General features: G+C 37.7%; 1 protein-coding gene across 1 annotated transcript in view; it reads left to right on the plus strand.

Annotated features, from left to right (window-relative positions):
* Nucleotides 1-8,642, plus strand: part of LOC124866626 (AT-rich interactive domain-containing protein 3B-like) — a 72,535-nt gene extending 63,893 nt beyond the window's left edge. The window contains exons 6-9 of the mRNA XM_047362503.1: nucleotides 2,325-2,584; nucleotides 5,764-6,024; nucleotides 7,706-7,798; nucleotides 7,897-8,642. Of these exons, the coding sequence (XP_047218459.1) occupies nucleotides 2,325-2,584; nucleotides 5,764-6,024; nucleotides 7,706-7,798; nucleotides 7,897-8,096 (814 nt within the window). The 3' untranslated portion in view covers nucleotides 8,097-8,642. The remainder of the gene's footprint in view (nucleotides 1-2,324; nucleotides 2,585-5,763; nucleotides 6,025-7,705; nucleotides 7,799-7,896) is intronic.
* Nucleotides 8,643-17,321: the final 8,679 nt, after the last annotated feature.

The raw sequence follows: 17,321 nt of genomic DNA on the forward strand, positions 1-17,321 counted from the left end.
TCACAAGATCTTGTCCTGTTTTAATCAGTGCAGCTGTCTGCACAGACAACAGAGTGATCCCTGCTTTGCCCTGGTTAATTAATGGTCCTGTACAAATCTAAGGAACGGCTCTACTTACACCCTGCTGAAGTATATGCCTGTTTATATGTTTATATGGGAAAATGAACTCCTGTCCTAGAGTTTATTCGGATCTTTTTGACATTACATTGCACCCAGAGCTTATTGATCCTTGTGATCTATTGATGTTATTTGGGTCAGAGTACGCAGTGACTAAGGTAGGATTGGACGGACAGCTTAGCCAAGACTAAACCTCATGTTCTTTTGATGGAAACCCGTCAGTAGAAGTAACACCTCCGTCTCTTCTCCAGCAGTAGATATTCTTGAAGAACCTTCATGTATTCTTTATGTTGTCAGGTTGTTATACAGCATTGCTCCCCTGCTACTGGTTTTGCTTTTCATTGATCCTCAGCTCAGATATTGCACTATCATGAAGTCAGTGTGCATATTCCAGTGGTTCCTTTTATGGGATGGAAAACACAATAGAGCTCATATCTAGAGCTGTTGTGATGTGATCCAAGTATGTTTCTAGTTCTGTACCAGATGTTGCAATAAAATTAGTTGTTCTGGGAAATAAAATCACACTTCATCAGAAACGGAGCTTAGTGCAGACAAATTGGAGAAGAAAAAAGCCAATGGGGAAGCTTTTTAAGGTTTGATAACTAAGTGTGTAAACTGTGTGGGAAATGTTTCTTTTAAATTCATTGTTTAATTTAGATGATCAAATTGGGAGAGTAGAAAAACAGTTGATAGACCTACAGCCCCTTGCAAAAGTATTGATACCCTTTGAACTAATCCATGTTCTGTCACTTTACAGCCACAAACTTTGGGTTGACCTCTGACAGACTTCAGATGTTTCATAAAGAAAATTAGTAAACTAACGACATCAAGAACAAGGAACCCAGGCGGCTGGTCAGGGATGAAGTTGTGGAGATGTTTATACCAATAAATCCTCAATATCCCAAGCTTTGAATATCTCACGGAGCATTGTTCAATCCATCATCTTAAAATGTAGAGAATGGCACAGCAGCAAACTTGGTGAAACAGGACTGTCCACCTAAACTGACACCCTGATCAAGGTGAGCATTATTAGGATAAACAGCCAAGAGTCCCTAGAGGAGCAACAGAAATGCACAGCTAAGGCGGGAGAACCGGTTGCCATAAAAACTATTAACTGAGCACCCTACAAATATATCATTTAACAAAGGATGGAAAGAAGAAAACCATTGTCTAAAGAAAGGCATAAGAAGTACCCTCTGCAATTTGTCACAAGCCATGCAGGAGACACATTAAATATGTGAAAGAAGGTGCGCTGGTCAGATGAGACAAACTTAAGTTTTGATCTTTGTGCAGAATGCTCTGTGTCCAGAACTATCTCACCACATCATTCTAAATATACTTTTCCCACACTGAAACATTGTAGAGGCAGCAACATGCTGTGCAGATGCTTTTCTTCAAACAGGATAGGGAAGCTGTTTAGATTTGATGGGAAGATGGATGGAGCTAAATGCAAGACAGGACAGGAAAAGACTAAAGACAGGGGTGAAGTTTCAGCCTCTAGCAAGACAATGAGACTAAACATTAAACCAGAGCTACAATCGGATGGTTGTAGGTCAAAGCATATTCATTTTTAAAAATGGGCTAGTCAAAGACCAGAACTAAATCCAATTTAGAATCTGTAGCAAGACTTTTAGCCAACAAATGTATGTTCAGATGCTCGTCATCCAATCTGACTGAGAGTGAGCTATATTGCAAAGAGGAGTGGGCAATAATTTTATTATCTAGATGTGCAAAGACCTGCTGCTGATATAGCAGGAAAAGATGGTTCTACGAAGGTTAATACTCTGTTGGTCAATCACTTAACAGCCCAATACAATGCCAGATTCCAGTGTTTGTTTAGACGTTTATGGTGGTAATGTGACAAAATGTGAAGAAAGAGGTATGAATATTTTTAGCAAATCAAGTTTCCCTAGGAAGAAAATTGCTTTACCCTCTGGTGGATTGTGTTTTTCACCTCCAAAGCAACATTTTAGAATTGATTGAAATTATTGTTACTAGACATACTTTTTGTAAAGTTTAAGGAAATTGCTTTTTACTTACATTCTGTGGACAAGCTCAATAAGTTCTTTGTGGTCATAAAACACATTCTTTAAAGAAATATACTTGTGCTCCAAACAACTTGCATGCATGAGTGCATTTTTCGCATTCTTGTTTTTGATTCAGGGTTTTCTCTCAGTCTAACAGTAACTTTGTATTTTCTTGATAAGGTACATGAAATACCTGTACCCGTACGAGTGCGAGAGGAAAGGTCTCAGCTCCCCAGGTGAGCTGCAGGCCGCCATCGACAGTAACCGCCGCGAGGGTCGTCGTCCTAGCTACAGCAGCAGTCTCTTCCGCTTCTCTCCTTCTCCAAGCACGGCTCCCCACATCCTCTCTCCTCCCAAGATGCATCTGGCAGGCCTGGGCGCAGGGACTTCAGTGGCCCTCAATGGATTGCAAGCTTCTCCAGGATCCTCTCTGAAGAAAGGTTGGCATTTTCAGCTTGCACAAAAAAGCAGTTCTGTATTTTCAGTTATATACCAAGACAATTTTGCTTTAACTTCCACAGTATAAATCTGAGAACCTTACATGGGAAAACTAAAGAAATAGGTGTAAAAGTTATTTGAATTAGATGTTTTCTTTCTGTAAAAGGCCTGCCTCCAAACAAACGGGCGTATTTTAAACGTACATGTGTATAACTCTGCTGGAAAGGGAAGATGCTCTGCACATCAGGTAAGACTTTATAGGTTGGGTAAATGACTACTTGGGAGAGTTTAGCTGCTTTGATGTGGATAAGATTGACTGAAATGCTCTAGCTGGTCGTGTGCTGAGAAGATGCCTATTGATAGATAAATACTGCCCTCTATCACTGTGTTTGATAACTGCATCTAGGACAAACCTGAATAGACAGGCGCCCATATTGCCTCTCACATACAGGTCCTTCTCAAAATATTAGCATATTGTGATAAAGTTAATTATTTTCCATAATGTCATGATGAAAATTTAACATTCATATATTTTAGATTCATTGCACACTAACTGGAATATTTCAGGTCTTTTATTGTCTTAATACGGATTATTTTGGCATACAGCTCATGAAAACCCAAAATTCCTATCTCACAAAATTAGCATATTTCATCCGACCAATAAAAGAAAAGTGTTTTTAATACAAAAAACGTCAACCTTCAAATACCATGGTCAGTAAACCATTTACCAGTGGTTTTGGCACTGTGAGCAGGTGCCAGGTCGTGCTGAAAAATGAAATCTTCATCTCCATAAAGCTTTTCAGCAGATGGAAGCATGAAGTGCTCCAAAATCTCCTGATAGCTAGCTGCATTGACCCTGCCCTTGATAAAATACAGTGGACCAACACCAGCAGCTGACACGGCACCCCAGACCATCACTGACTGTGGGTACTTGACACTGGACTTCTGGCATTTTGGGATTTCCTTCTCCCCAGTCTTCCTCCAGACTCTGGCACCTTGATTTCCGAATGACATGCAGAATTTACTTTCATCCGAAAAAAGTACTTTGGACCACTGAGCAACAGTCCAGTGCTGCTTCTCTGTAGCCCAGGTCAGGCGCTTCTGCTGCTGTTTCTGGTTCAAAAGTGGCTTGACCTGGGGAATGCGGCACCTGTAGCCCATTTCCTGCACACGCCTGTGCACAGTGGCTCTGGATGTTTCTACTCCAGACTCAGTCCACTGCTTCCACAGGTCCCCCAAGGTCTGGAATCGGCCCTTCTCCACAATCTTCCTCAGGGTCCGGTCACTTCTTCTCGTTGTGCAGCGTTTTCTGCCACACTTTTTCCTTCCCACAGACTTCCCACTGAGGTGCCTTGATACAGCACTCTGGGAACAGCCTATTTGTTCAGAAATTTCTTTCTGTGTCTTACCCTCTTGCTTGAGGGTGTCAATAGTGGCCTTCTGGACAGCAGTCAGGTCGGCAGTCTTACCCATGATTGGGGTTTTGAGTGATGAACCAGGCTGGGAGTTTTAAAGGCCTCAGGAATCTTTTGCAGGTGTTTAGAGTTAACTCGTTGATTCAGATGATTAGGTTCATAGCTCGTTTAGAGACCCTTTTAATGATATGCTAATTTTGTGAGATAGGAATTTTGGGTTTTCATGAGCTGTATGCCAAAATCATCCGTATTAAGACAATAAAAGACCTGAAATATTTCAGTTAGTGTGCAATGAATCTAAAATATATGAATGTTAAATTTTCATCATGACATTATGGAAAATAATGAACTTTATCACAATATGCTAATATTTTGAGAAGGACCTGTAATTGTGGACGATTTGTGTCTCTTGTTTAGAGAGGTCATTGAGTTTATCTGTTTATGCTATGTTCTGAGCTTCAGCTGCTAACTGAAGTCAGAGGAGTTTAACTTGGAGCTGTCCTAAGGTTCATGTTGGGGGCCATGAACCTTAAGACACCTTGAGACCACCGTGCTTAACGATTGGTATGAGGTGGTTGTGCTGATGTGCTCTCTGGTTTTCATCATTCAACCCTTCCTAAAAAGCTATACACCAGTATTGTGTTTTCCAATTGTACTCTTGTGTACTTTAGTTTTAACGAGTCAGCTAAAACCAGTAGAGTCTAGGACGGAGCTCTTGGTTATTTTTATTTGTTTTTTTGACATTTCTTTGAGCATTGCAGAGTCTAACTTTGGGGTACATTTGTTAGAATATTCACTCCTTAAATGAGTGACAGCTGTTTAAAATATTAACATTGATTGGAAATGGCTTTATAACACTGGGCAGCAATAGTTGCTTCTCCAAGGTCAATGCTGTGTTAACACACCCCTAAATTCCCAAGACCAGCTGACTTTTACAATCCATAAAGGTCATAATGGTCTCAATATACCTATTATTTTAAGATAGGATATATGAATAACGTCACATTTGTTGTTCTGTATATTGATCAATCTTTAAACGTGTATGTGGATTTTTTGTGTTTTAATATGACTTTGTCAGTGCACGTTGGTGTCATCCATCCAGGTGTTTAGGACTCCATGTGAACCAGTTCTGCCCAAGGCTAATGGGAGCCCCCTCCTATTTAATGATAAATAACATGGTTCCCACACAGGGGAGGGCACTGTATGAACTTTGAAGCTTGCGTTCCACATTAAGAGGACTCCTGTTGATAACTGTCATTATGCTGTTGTTTTATTTGATGTGGCTTAGCCTTGGTTGGAATGTGACTCTGTTGTTGACCTCTAACAGCGTCTATGGTTTGACTTGAGTAATGGGCTGTTTAACTTGTCCTTTATTTTAAGTGGTTACGTATGATGAATATTTGTGCTTCTGCGATGCTCTGTGTGACAGAAACCGGTACTGTTGTGTCTTAAACTCTTTGGTTTTACATTTGGATTTCATGAACTAGATGCCAGTCTAAAATAAGTTGCAAAGCCCTCATAAGCAGCATAAAAATAATTTATTATTAATTGAAACAATTGTAAAAACAAAGGGCTTGAAGTATCATTTTATTCAGGATATTCAGTTTGTGGTCATTTCTTTGTAGTCCTACACCCCGAAACGAAACAGAAAGCTGCTGCTCACAGTGAACATGGATTTCTGTTCTTGTTTTAGCTTTGCAAAACTCAGGACTATGATAGACAGTTAGGCCTTTTGAAGTGTTTATGTCCTCTTGTTTTTTCTTCAGAAGACCTAACTCCAGCAATCATGGCAGTGAGACCTCCTATTGCGCTGTCTCTGGGTCAGCAGCAGGTGGCTGGTCTGGCCAGAGCCGCCACACTGGAGCAGCTCAGAGAGAAGCTGGAGACCAGTGGTGGAGGAGAGGGACCCGAGAGAAAGATGGCCCGCCTGGCGGAGGAGCAGCAGCGCCTCATGCAGCAGGCTTTCCAACATAACTTGCTGGCCATGGCATCCCAGATGCCCATGAACCTGCGTTTGGGAGCGCCCAGCATCACCACCAGAGGTCAGCGTTTCCAAGGTTGTGAAGAATATTTAGTTCATAAATGAATTTGTATTATGTTAAAGTTAAAAACTTGTAATTAGACATAATCCATATGCAGCATTGATATTCTGCTGTAAACTATATTAATATACATCAATCTCATAATAATTCTCATAATCTATCACATATCAGTCTGAAGAAAGAATGCTTTCCATCCTATTGAATGATTTTTCTCACAAATAAAAAAAAACAAGGATATTTCTCTTTATTTAGTATCAGTCAAAAATAATTACAAGTAAAATTTAAATGAAAAAATTTCAAGAATTCCAAAGAATTAATTAATTTTTTATGTTTAATTTCACAAGTTTCTATTTACTAATGATTAAATTGGGTAAAAAGAGACATAAACAGAGAATGTTAATTCTATTCTACACAGTACCTGTTAAACCTAAAAGAGGAAGTTAATAGCTGGGGGATTTTAATATTCAAAATATTAATTACATTGATTAAAGAACTAATAATTATTGGGGTTTACCATCCTCTTAGGAGAATAAAGAAAACAGTACTGGTACTAATAACTCCTGGCACTGACATTTGGATGTCTTGATTTTCTTCACTTTAGATTAAAAAACTCAGGGAGCTTAAATGGAGTTACTAGGTGATGCTGAACATGACCAAGGCATCGAGAAACAATGAAACATAAAAAATCTTACACTAAATTGACAAACTTAGCAAATACAATGCAAACGAAAACATCAACTTCTTACTGGTGGCTGTTTTTTTTTTAGTCCCCAAGCACAGCTTGACTCAGCTCTCAGCAGCCTGTTCCTCTGGGAGAGGAGTCGTTATCAGGCACTGATCAGCCAATCACAGTCATAAAAATCAAATTTAGGATAACAGGCATGCTATGCCATGTTACACAGCCAGGTAGACATAGATTCCATCATCTTTCTAAACCACACTATTTAGGGAGATACCAGAAATAAAACTAGCAGAGAAAGTAAAACACGATCTCATGACTGAAGCTGTTTTTACATTGAAAGTTTGAAATATAATCACTCTACTAAATCAAAATACAGGCTTTTTATTTGACCATTAATTGCATTAATCAGTAACAGGGTTCCACATCATCAGTAAGACAACTAACTGTGATTGTATTGTTGAGTATTGTGATGATGATGATGATGATATTGATCACAATCATTTCAATGTCCCTCTGTGCTATATACACTTAAGCATCTCTCCCACTAAACATATAAATCCAGTGTGGTCCTCTAAGACAGTGATAGTCTATCTAACAAACCCAAAATATTATTGGCATGTAGAATTTGCCTGCATGACATAGGAAAAAATTATTTCCTGGCATATTTTTCATCTAAGCATTTCGCTGCGATTGTACACACTGATATTGCCAAACCAACTGCAATTTAATATACTGTGCACCTATAATCAGCAAATTAGCAAAATAAGATTAATTACATTTGAATGACTCTTACATGTACGACATTCAGACACATTTCTTTTGAGCATTAGACCTAAAGGTCACTGTGACTTATTTGGAGACCCCTTAGAGAAAAACAGCAAAATGAATTGAAAAGAGAAAATCTGGTTTGAGTGTTGGAAATGAAACGATAACAGAGTTCTATGAATAGATGGTAAAGTAATCTGTGCTTCTCTGTTTGTTTAGATGAGAAGCAGCAGGACATGTCTCTGAGCATCTCCACCAATGGGAATGCCAGTATAACTGTATCTGTGGAGGTCAATGGCACCATCTACTCAGGTGTGTATGGGTGAAAACAGATCCTATGAACGTTTACCCTGGTAGTGATAAAAAAAAAAAAAAACGTGTTATCCAGGACATTTCTTGCTTTCCTTTAGGAACCCTTTTTGCCCAGAAATCCAGCGGGGCACCAGGGCCTGTTGTTGCTGCTAGTGCTGCCTCATCATCACCTGCTGGAACCAGTACAAGCTTTGGCTTCTCTGCTCCCCAAGCTCAGACCCTCAGCCCCACGCCCTCTTCAACCTGCTCCTCCAAGGGGTCTGGCTCTGCTGAGCTCGTCCCCGGGGGGTCCCCCTAACTGGAGTTTTCCTTTGTAGCTGCTCCCTTGGCCGCTATTCCACAGCAAGGCCCCAGCATGAATATACAGTACAATGAGAAACCGATAAGAATAAGAAACTGTTGCACAACAAATACCTCAACGACCCTGTCAACCTTTTGGCTGTCCAATCATGAACAGAGAGCCTCAGAATATTACACATACTCACATAAACCAATTACTCCTGCATAAATTGAACCATACAAAATCACACATTGTCATATACAATCTACATACTCATACACTTGTTAATCCTAGTGTACATGCTAAACACAATCAGCTCAGCCAAAACCCATTGACAGGTGTATTCACAACTGAACTTGAAAAGTTTTATTCTTAGGACATTGTGTTTGTTTGTTGCCATTTTGTTGTCCTTTTGATTTTGTGTTTTAGAATGATTTTGTTTTTAGTTTTTCTCTTTTTACATACCTCAAATCAAGTAACCTGCAGTGGTGTCTTTACCTCAGGAGCTGTAGAATATTTAACCTGAATCGACTTTATTTTTATATTCTTTTCGACCCAGTTGCAATCAGGAGAAGTCGGGTAGCTCTCACCAACGGAACCTCATGTACAGAGCACTCACCTCACAGCAATAGGCTTCCAACTCTGCCCATTCAGATATTTACCACACTGCAGCCTCGTTTGAACTCAGACTGGTGAATGATAAGATGATGCTGTGGATCGGCAGATTAAATACCTCATGTCACAACTACCCCCAGTAAAAGTTCTTTAGAAAGGTTGGAAGCACCAACCTATACAGGAGCATCTAATTAAATTCAAATATATTTGAAAATGTAATTTATTGAAGTAATTTAATTCAAAAAGGGAAGCTTACCAAGTTTCTAAACAGAGCAATATATATGTGAATTTAATGATTATGGCTTGTGGCTAATGGAAAAACCTAATTCTCGTAGAATCAAATGTTTTGAATTTCATCCCAGCCATTGGCCAAAATCATCAAAATTAACGGAAAGAAACACTTGAAATATATCAGTTCTTAGTGTAATACATCTATATGGCATAAGTGGGCTTTACTTTTTGAATTGAAGTGCTGAAATAAATAACGTTTTGATATTTATATCTATTGTGATAAACGTTTAATTCAGTTACTCACAGATCTGTCTTTAATGATTGAACGCACAAAGTTTTTGGGAACAGCAGCTCCTGTCCACCAAGACGCCCAGTATACCCTGTGCTCATGTCTCTACTCACAGACCTACTGAGGCATTCCAAAAACCTTCCACCTGAATGTCCAATAGGACGGCGTCATCATCAGTAAGTAGCTCCCAGACCTCACACTGGCCTCTCTCTGCTGGAGGCCGTCTCTCTCAGGAAGCAAAGTGACAACCGCAAGGAATCACTGTTAATTTAAAGAAGATTCATTCGTGAAGAATGCACAAGACTACGAGACTGTTTCAAAAAAAATACCTCATAAGACTCTCAGAAAGCGAGAGCGACACTACATACCTCGGCTGTAAAGCCAAATCCTGCCTGAACTGAAACTGACATGGATGTACTGACACACTGCGGGTGGATTTTGGGGAGAAAAAAAAGAGTTGGGAGGGGTTTCCTTTCTTTCTGCTGTATTTAATCATAGACCTTTTTTCATGCATTCTTGCTTTTTTCTGAGGGTGGGATTTTCGGGGTGGTCTGAGGGAATTGTTATATGCATTTTTTTCAGGGAAGAGGAACAGAAATGTTCGTTCCTCATTGTTGTATAGATTTGCAGGATTGTGTTAATCTGAGATTTGATTGTGAACAAAAAAATTGCAGTTAATTCTTTCTTGGCAGTTTTCGAATGAAATGCATGTGTACAATCAAGTGACCAGTGTTAGAACATATACATTTTCTGGTTATTGCACAGCTAGATACCAAAGACTGGTCCAGCTGGTCATTCTTGTATAATCCTGGTTGCACGTGCTGAGGTGCATTAAAAAACAGATCTGAGTGTCTGTTGGACTGCAATACCCCACCTAATCTTTCAACCTAACCTTTGAAATCTTTGAGAAAACTACATTGGTCCTTGTTTTTTCCACATTTTATTACATGCCTTCACTTCCTGCTCACAATTTAAACTACATTAAATCGAATCTGAACATGAAACAAGATTAAAGTGTTATGCAGAACAAAAACCGGATCGCATGTTACCTTGAGCTTACATAAATATAGATATTTTTTGGGCACTAAATGCAACACCTGTCTACAAGCTCAGGCAATGGCCCACAGTTTCAGTCCCTTCCAGCTAAACAGATGAATTATACTATACCATATTTTAAGATATATGTTCTCATTTGAATTACTTTTTCTAAAATATTGTAACATCAATAACGTTTAAAATTGATTTTCCAGCTTCACCTATGTTTAATGTGAGCCCCAGCTTTGATGCTTGGTTGTATTTTAGCCACTAAATGTGAGGTCCAGCATCTTTTGGTCATGCAGTTCATTTTATTTGACACACATAACTAACTCATAAAAGAGGGAATCATGGATGCTGCCTTAATGTAGTTGCTGGTGAGATCTGGCCAGTACAGGTTTCAGGCCGGTAACATTTGGTGTTTTTTATCACCAACTGTTTGGATCGATATTTCACATCATTTATACTGTTACCAGCTAAATCTTTGATATTTATTTGTATTGTTTTGTTTGTCCTGGTTAATCTTGTTTAGCTTAATCATCTAAGCTGTTTAACCAAAACATTTTTATCATTAAGTCCAATTAGTCAGTTTGCATAGTTTTTGGTTTGTAATAGTTGTTTGATAGAGTAGCCTCACTGCCTTGGTATGTCTCTGTTTTTGTTTGTCTGTGTTTGTGTGTGTGGATTCAGGTTTAGTATATTATTCAGTGAGCATTATTTGTAATAACATTAAAGATACTGCAGATTGCGCCAATGTTATATCTGCTAATTCATGAAAAGATGATCGGTTTGCTGAAAGATGAATCATTTTAAAACTTTTCTCCAGGTTGACACAGTTCCAGTTTGTTTACTGGGAGCTGCCCAGCACAACTATAATCGTTCCTGTGCTGCTTGAGGTTTCTGATCAGAGAGTGGAAAGTGTTGAGGGTTGGTCAGTCATTTTCCCCTCTCCAGTGGGTTAAAAACTTCCTGGCTCCTGAAAAGCTGGAGAAGTGTTCTGCATGTGATGTGCCTGTGTCATTCAACAGTACCTCAGGGCAAAGCTGCATCGAGGGACGAGTACAGACGGAAGCTGCGGTCATTTTGCTTCTTTGGATTTTGAGTTGTTTTTTGGGGGGTTTTTTTTATTTTATTTTTGGCTTTCTCTTGTCACTGACTGGAGGCGACTTCTCATCACTCAGAAAGCTGTGAAGGTGAAAGTCTGAGGAACCTTTAGTCTCTTGCTTTTGGTTAAAAAAAATACACTTTTCGAATGTTTAAAGACTAACCTGATCTGTGTTAAACAGGTGCATATGCAAGTGGTTATCAAATACCTCATTTATCATTTTTATGTTGTTTTGGCTTGTACAATGCTCCGTATATTAAGTCAACTGTGGGGTTTGTGCATATTTTTGTACTGTTATTATTATGGACATGATAATAATGATATTACTGATATTATAGTTTTCTTTTTGATTAATGCAAACAAAAAATGGAACAAAACACAAGAATGCTTGTAAAAACTGGTTTGTGCTGATTGTATTTAAGAGGAGCACTTTTCCAAAGTGGTTTTCACACATTCAGTTTTGTTCATATTAGTTAATATAAAGATATGGTTCTCAGGGCTTTAAACTTGTATGTCATGATAAAGTTTTACTTTATATCTTATTTCTGTGTGGCTGTTTCATTTCTTCTATCAGCAAATATGTTGCTTTTTTTCTAGATTATTTACACTTGCTGTTTATTGATTTCACCTATATCTACTTGTACATTTTTCTGTAATCAGGTCTCACACAGAATATAGAATCATGGGAAAAAAGTACACGATCTTTGAAGACTCATGGGGCTGCATCTTGAAACCATGTTAGACTAGATTTCCATTTATTTGGAGAAATTGGCTTGTAAAACCAATTACTAACCTTGAACTTTTTCCACATTTTGTCACTTTTCTACAAGCTGTGAGAACATCTTGTCTTTGTCGGTTTATGACAGGACTGTTTTATAAAAGAAGCTTTTGATTCCACTCAGGAGGTTCTCACAGAGATGGGACATATAAAAGTGTAAGCTGGAACGTGTAATGTATTGATAAGCAAAATATGTCTAATCTGGGAAATATCAGCCGAATCTGATACAGATATAAGCTCATGCGGATATTGGGTAATGGGAAAATGGCCCACACACATTCACATTGCGCTGGACAATGTTGCTAATTGATAAGAAAGACATGCTTTCGTGGTACTGCAATCCTGACTGCGTGCTTTGAAAGCATACAGGGCCCTGTAATTTGGCTAAACTGACTAATGTACATGATCTAAATGACAAACTGATCTTTAAAGAGGGGTTTGTTTTTATCTATTTATCAGACATCAATGAAAAGGTCAAAAACTCACTCAAACCATCGTGACTAGGTGCTACTTTGTTATGCAAAGAGAAGTGCAGGATGAGACCATGGATATGGGCTTTGTTAAGTGGCTCATTCTCAGCTATGATAAAAGTATTATTGTCACTCTCCAGCACCTTGTGAATCCTACCGTTTACCTGGTACACAAGGAAAATAAAAGATTATGACATACCAAAGCAGTTTTTTTTAAATGTACAAGATATTTTTAATGAACCAATAAATTGCAGGCTTTTGAACAAGAAGGGTGTGCTACACGGTTGCTAAAAAACATTTCTCAATCAATCAAATTTGTAAAGTAAGGTTTTGTGAAGTTTTTGTCTAAACACTAACTGGAAATGTACTGAAATATGTTATAAGTCTAATACTTCAGCAAACAGGAGCAAGTTGTATGTTAATTGAAGACGAGCTGTGTGTCATGAGTCAGATATATCTTTAGAAACTAAAGATGAAGCCAATAAAACCTTTCCTTTTGCCCCCTGAGAAACCAAAAAGCTCATTTTAATTATTAGATTTTTAATTAGCTTTAATGACTTTTTTGCATGACTGTTTTGCATGTTCAGCTCCATCCATCCATGTTCAGTTCCTGGTTATTAATTCTACCTTTATTCAGTAGTATGTAGGTTAGGATTAGTGTGTTTTGTGTTTGTTTGTTTGTTGGTGTTTTGTGCTTTATGTTTATTCCCAAGTTAAAAAGTAAACTTTACTTATATAGCACCTTTCACAAATAAAAATCACAAAATCGCAAAGTGCTTTACAATAAAATACGTCCATTCATTGCCTACACCCACTTATCTTTGCAGGATTGCTAGGGGGCTGGTGCTTGTCTCTAGTGGACTTTGGGGCAAGAGTTGGTCACCACTCCATCACAGGGCAACACAGAGACACACAAGACAGACAACCATGCACACACACACTCCTACCTAAGGGCAATTTAGAATTATCAATGACCTAACAGTCATGTTTTTGGACTGTGGGAAGAAGCTGAAGTACCCAAAGAGAACCCACACATGCACAGGGATAACATGTAAATTCCATACAGAAAGACCCCATGTCAGGATCCGAACCCAGGACCTTTTGCTTCAAGGCTTCAGTGCCACCAACTGCACCATGCAGTCCACAATAAAATACAAACAATGCAATAAAAGTACAAAAATGAAATCAAGATATAAATATAAAAATTAAAAGGAAATACATAATAAAATAACTAGAAGCTTGCCTGAATGAAGGTTTTCAGCTGTGTTTGAAAGGAATCAGTATTGTCAATACAATGTAAAGACAAGGAAAGCATATTCCACAGTTAAGATCAATGTTGCTAGGCTGACAATACATTTGATTCTTGCATTTATTGCTAATCAGCTAGATATTGGGCAAGAAGTGAAAACGCCCTGTACATCACAGGGCAACACAGAGACACACAGGACAAGCTACCATGAACGCACACACTCATATGTAAGGGCAATTTAGAGCAACTAATTTAACTAACAGTGATGTTTTTGGACTGTTGTCTTAATGTAGATGGACGCAAGGTCTGCTCAGTGCAGATTTCAAATCTCTTCAGCCTTCAAAAGCTTGTAACTTTTGGAGAGTTATCACTGTTTGGATTCAAATTGTACACCTTGTATAGAACTAATAGCTAAATGTTTAGGTTTATTTCATTGATTTGTTTGTTAATCTTGTTTTAAGGGAACATTTCTGAATTTCATTTGGGCTGTGTAACCGAAACCTTCTTATTTTAAATCTTACACCTGAACAGCCAATGACATACAATGTTGCCTCACTGTTCTTGAATGTTTTTTGTGGTAACTTTAAGGAGGCAGCAGATGGCGATGGTGCGTTATCCACAAATTCATAAAGAGATGATATGTTAGCAGAAATATCAATTTTAGTGACGATTAATCAATTTAAAACTTTTCTCAAGCCCGAGTGTATTTTCCTGTAATTGTGCTACACTGCTCTGCATTTTAATTCAGGTGTAGGGTTTGCACATATTTTGGTACTAATATTATGAATAGGGACATGGTAAAAATGATATTACTGTTGTTTTTTCATATTAGTTAATGTAAAAATACGGTTCTCAGGGCTTTAAATCTGTCAGGATAAAGTTTTACTTTACATCTTATTTCTGTGTGTCTCAGCTAACAGGATGTATACTGTTGTTTCGGATTACTTACACAAGCTGGTGCTTATCTTATATTTTGGCCTGTAGCAACACAAAGATAAGTTTGCTGAAACAACCAGATTACACAGCATCCTATCTGGGGTTGACACATTTTTAGTTTTAAGGTCAACAGGAAGTTTTGTGTAACAGCTTTATTGATTTAAGAGACAACAATATCTTGGTGCTTAGTTATAGAATATTTAAGAACATAATCAATTCTATGAATTTCTCAGTTTTTATTGTATTCATGTTTACTCTCTAATAGCAAATAAAGAGAAGTAGTCTCAACAACTTCCAACCATGTGTGCAATTAGCTAACAAAGGTATATTTCCACATTAAAGAAATTTCTTACCAGAACCAACCAAGGGTGACTCTAAAGCTTTAGTAGGTTCAAGTGGACTAAAATTAAGCATAATACTACGAAGCTACAATTACTGAAGTGATGCAACTCACAACAGCAAAATGTGAAACATTTTAAATTTTATTTCATTAAGCACATCTTTATACAACTGTGGCAATTATAAAGTGGCAATTATAGGAGACAATTTCTTCATTTTCTTGCTCTTAAGGATGTTTCACCTCTCATAACATGTGAAGAAAGCATCTGAGAGGTGAAACGTCTTTAAGACACATATCCTGGAGGCCAGCATAAGAGACAAGGTAAACATGACAAAAAAAAATTAATTCTGTTTGGATCGATATTTTACAGAAATTAATTCTGAACATTACTGCTTCACTACCATAATAGCCACAAAATGACCAAAGACGACAGAAAATATCAAGCAGTAATGGATATGAAAAAAAAGTTTTTCCTTTTTTTGTCTTTGTAGAAGAATAAAACTTTTGACACTTTAACACTGAAAAAATACAACCAACTCTTTAAAACCAAGACACACATTCCAGCAAAACAGCAAAACTTTGCATAAGGAACACAGTGGCTGTCCCATTATTTACAGCTCTGCTATCATAAACTTTGCATGAGAAATATATGGGCAGGGGAACAACATGACAGATAATAAATGATGCTCTTCTTTCAACTTCCATCATCCATTGAAATAATCTAGACTAGTGGTGACATTCAAAGTTAATTATCAATGAGGTAGTTTCTGCTTAAGTGCATATTTGTCCCGTTGCCTTTTCAAGCAAGAAATACTGAATCATCTTGACTACAATTTGAATATTAAATAAAGTTCAGATTTCTCAAGAAATTCTATGTTATGGCCTACACAATCATTACAATCAGCAGCTCAAGTACATCGCTTTGTATATGTAATGAAACTATAATATGTGTGTTTCACATTGTTAATAACATTTCAAACATTTCTAGAAATTATTAAAATCTGGTAAAGGTGCATTTGACATCTAGCAAAGACTTCCCAACCACTCAAACCAATAAACATCTTGTTTTGTGACAGGCTCCAATTAAATAATAAAAGACATAATTTACATGTGATTCCTGGTGACAGATTAGCTTGTATCTCTATTTCAAGTTCTGTGTGAATCCTTGTTGGAAGATTTGTACATAAATTATCATTGCCTAGTTTAAAAAGGTTCTTTATCCTAAATGATTTATCATTAAAAGACATTTTCATTTATTTAGTTTGGTGAACTTTGATAGAAGTGGTTTGAATACTTTTCACATTTATCTTGTGTGTTTTATGAACTATTAACAGAATTGTCATCTTGTCTTAGAGTTGCATTCGTGTGGTTGCTATGCAGAGATATAGTTGTTGTGTGAGTGGGAAAGTTGCTGAAGAGGAACTTGTGTGCGTGCAAAAAGCTCTGAGATCTGTTCGCACCCCAGCCAAACTCTAATGGTTATGAATAGTTTTGGAAGGCACTGTACCCTTTGTTACAATGAAAATGTGCAAAAGTGCACCTCAACTTAAATATCCCTTAGCCACTAAGATATATATACAACCATAGCATAATTTGGTCTTCTGTGCTTTTTCAAATGCATCTGGGATTATGCCAAGACTTGTGCGAGAAATATGCATACCATTTGGGTGGGACGATTTTCCCCAGACCCAACATTTGACTGTGGTGAGATCTTTAACAGATGGTGATGTTTAGATTGTGCAGTCAGAGGTCAATCCTTAAACTTATTCTTTGTTATATTCTTTCTCATTCTTTGTTAATATTTCAGACTGGGCAGGGTGGTGCAGTGATGTAAAATACATTCTTTTTGTACTGAAATGATGGACAGTATCTGCTAGACACAAACTTGACTAAACATTTTAGCATTGTCACATCAATAATGTCCTTCATCTTGGAGAAATATTCATACCACATTAAATAAATATATGGTACAAAGCATAAAGAACCTCTAAAAATAAACAGACTGGGGCTGCTACAAAAAGGTACTGTTACGTCTGTTTCACATTCTTTCAGCTCAGCATTTGCAGGATACATTCAAGAATTAATTGGTTATTATATAAAAAATTATCGCTCTATAGCTACGTTTACATGGACATAAGTAGCCGGAATAAATGGCCGATCGGACTGAAAATGTGTCATGTAAACATGTCAGTCGG

This window comes from Girardinichthys multiradiatus, chromosome 4 (genome assembly GCF_021462225.1).
Source record: "Girardinichthys multiradiatus isolate DD_20200921_A chromosome 4, DD_fGirMul_XY1, whole genome shotgun sequence".
Classification (NCBI taxonomy): domain Eukaryota; kingdom Metazoa; phylum Chordata; class Actinopteri; order Cyprinodontiformes; family Goodeidae; genus Girardinichthys; species Girardinichthys multiradiatus.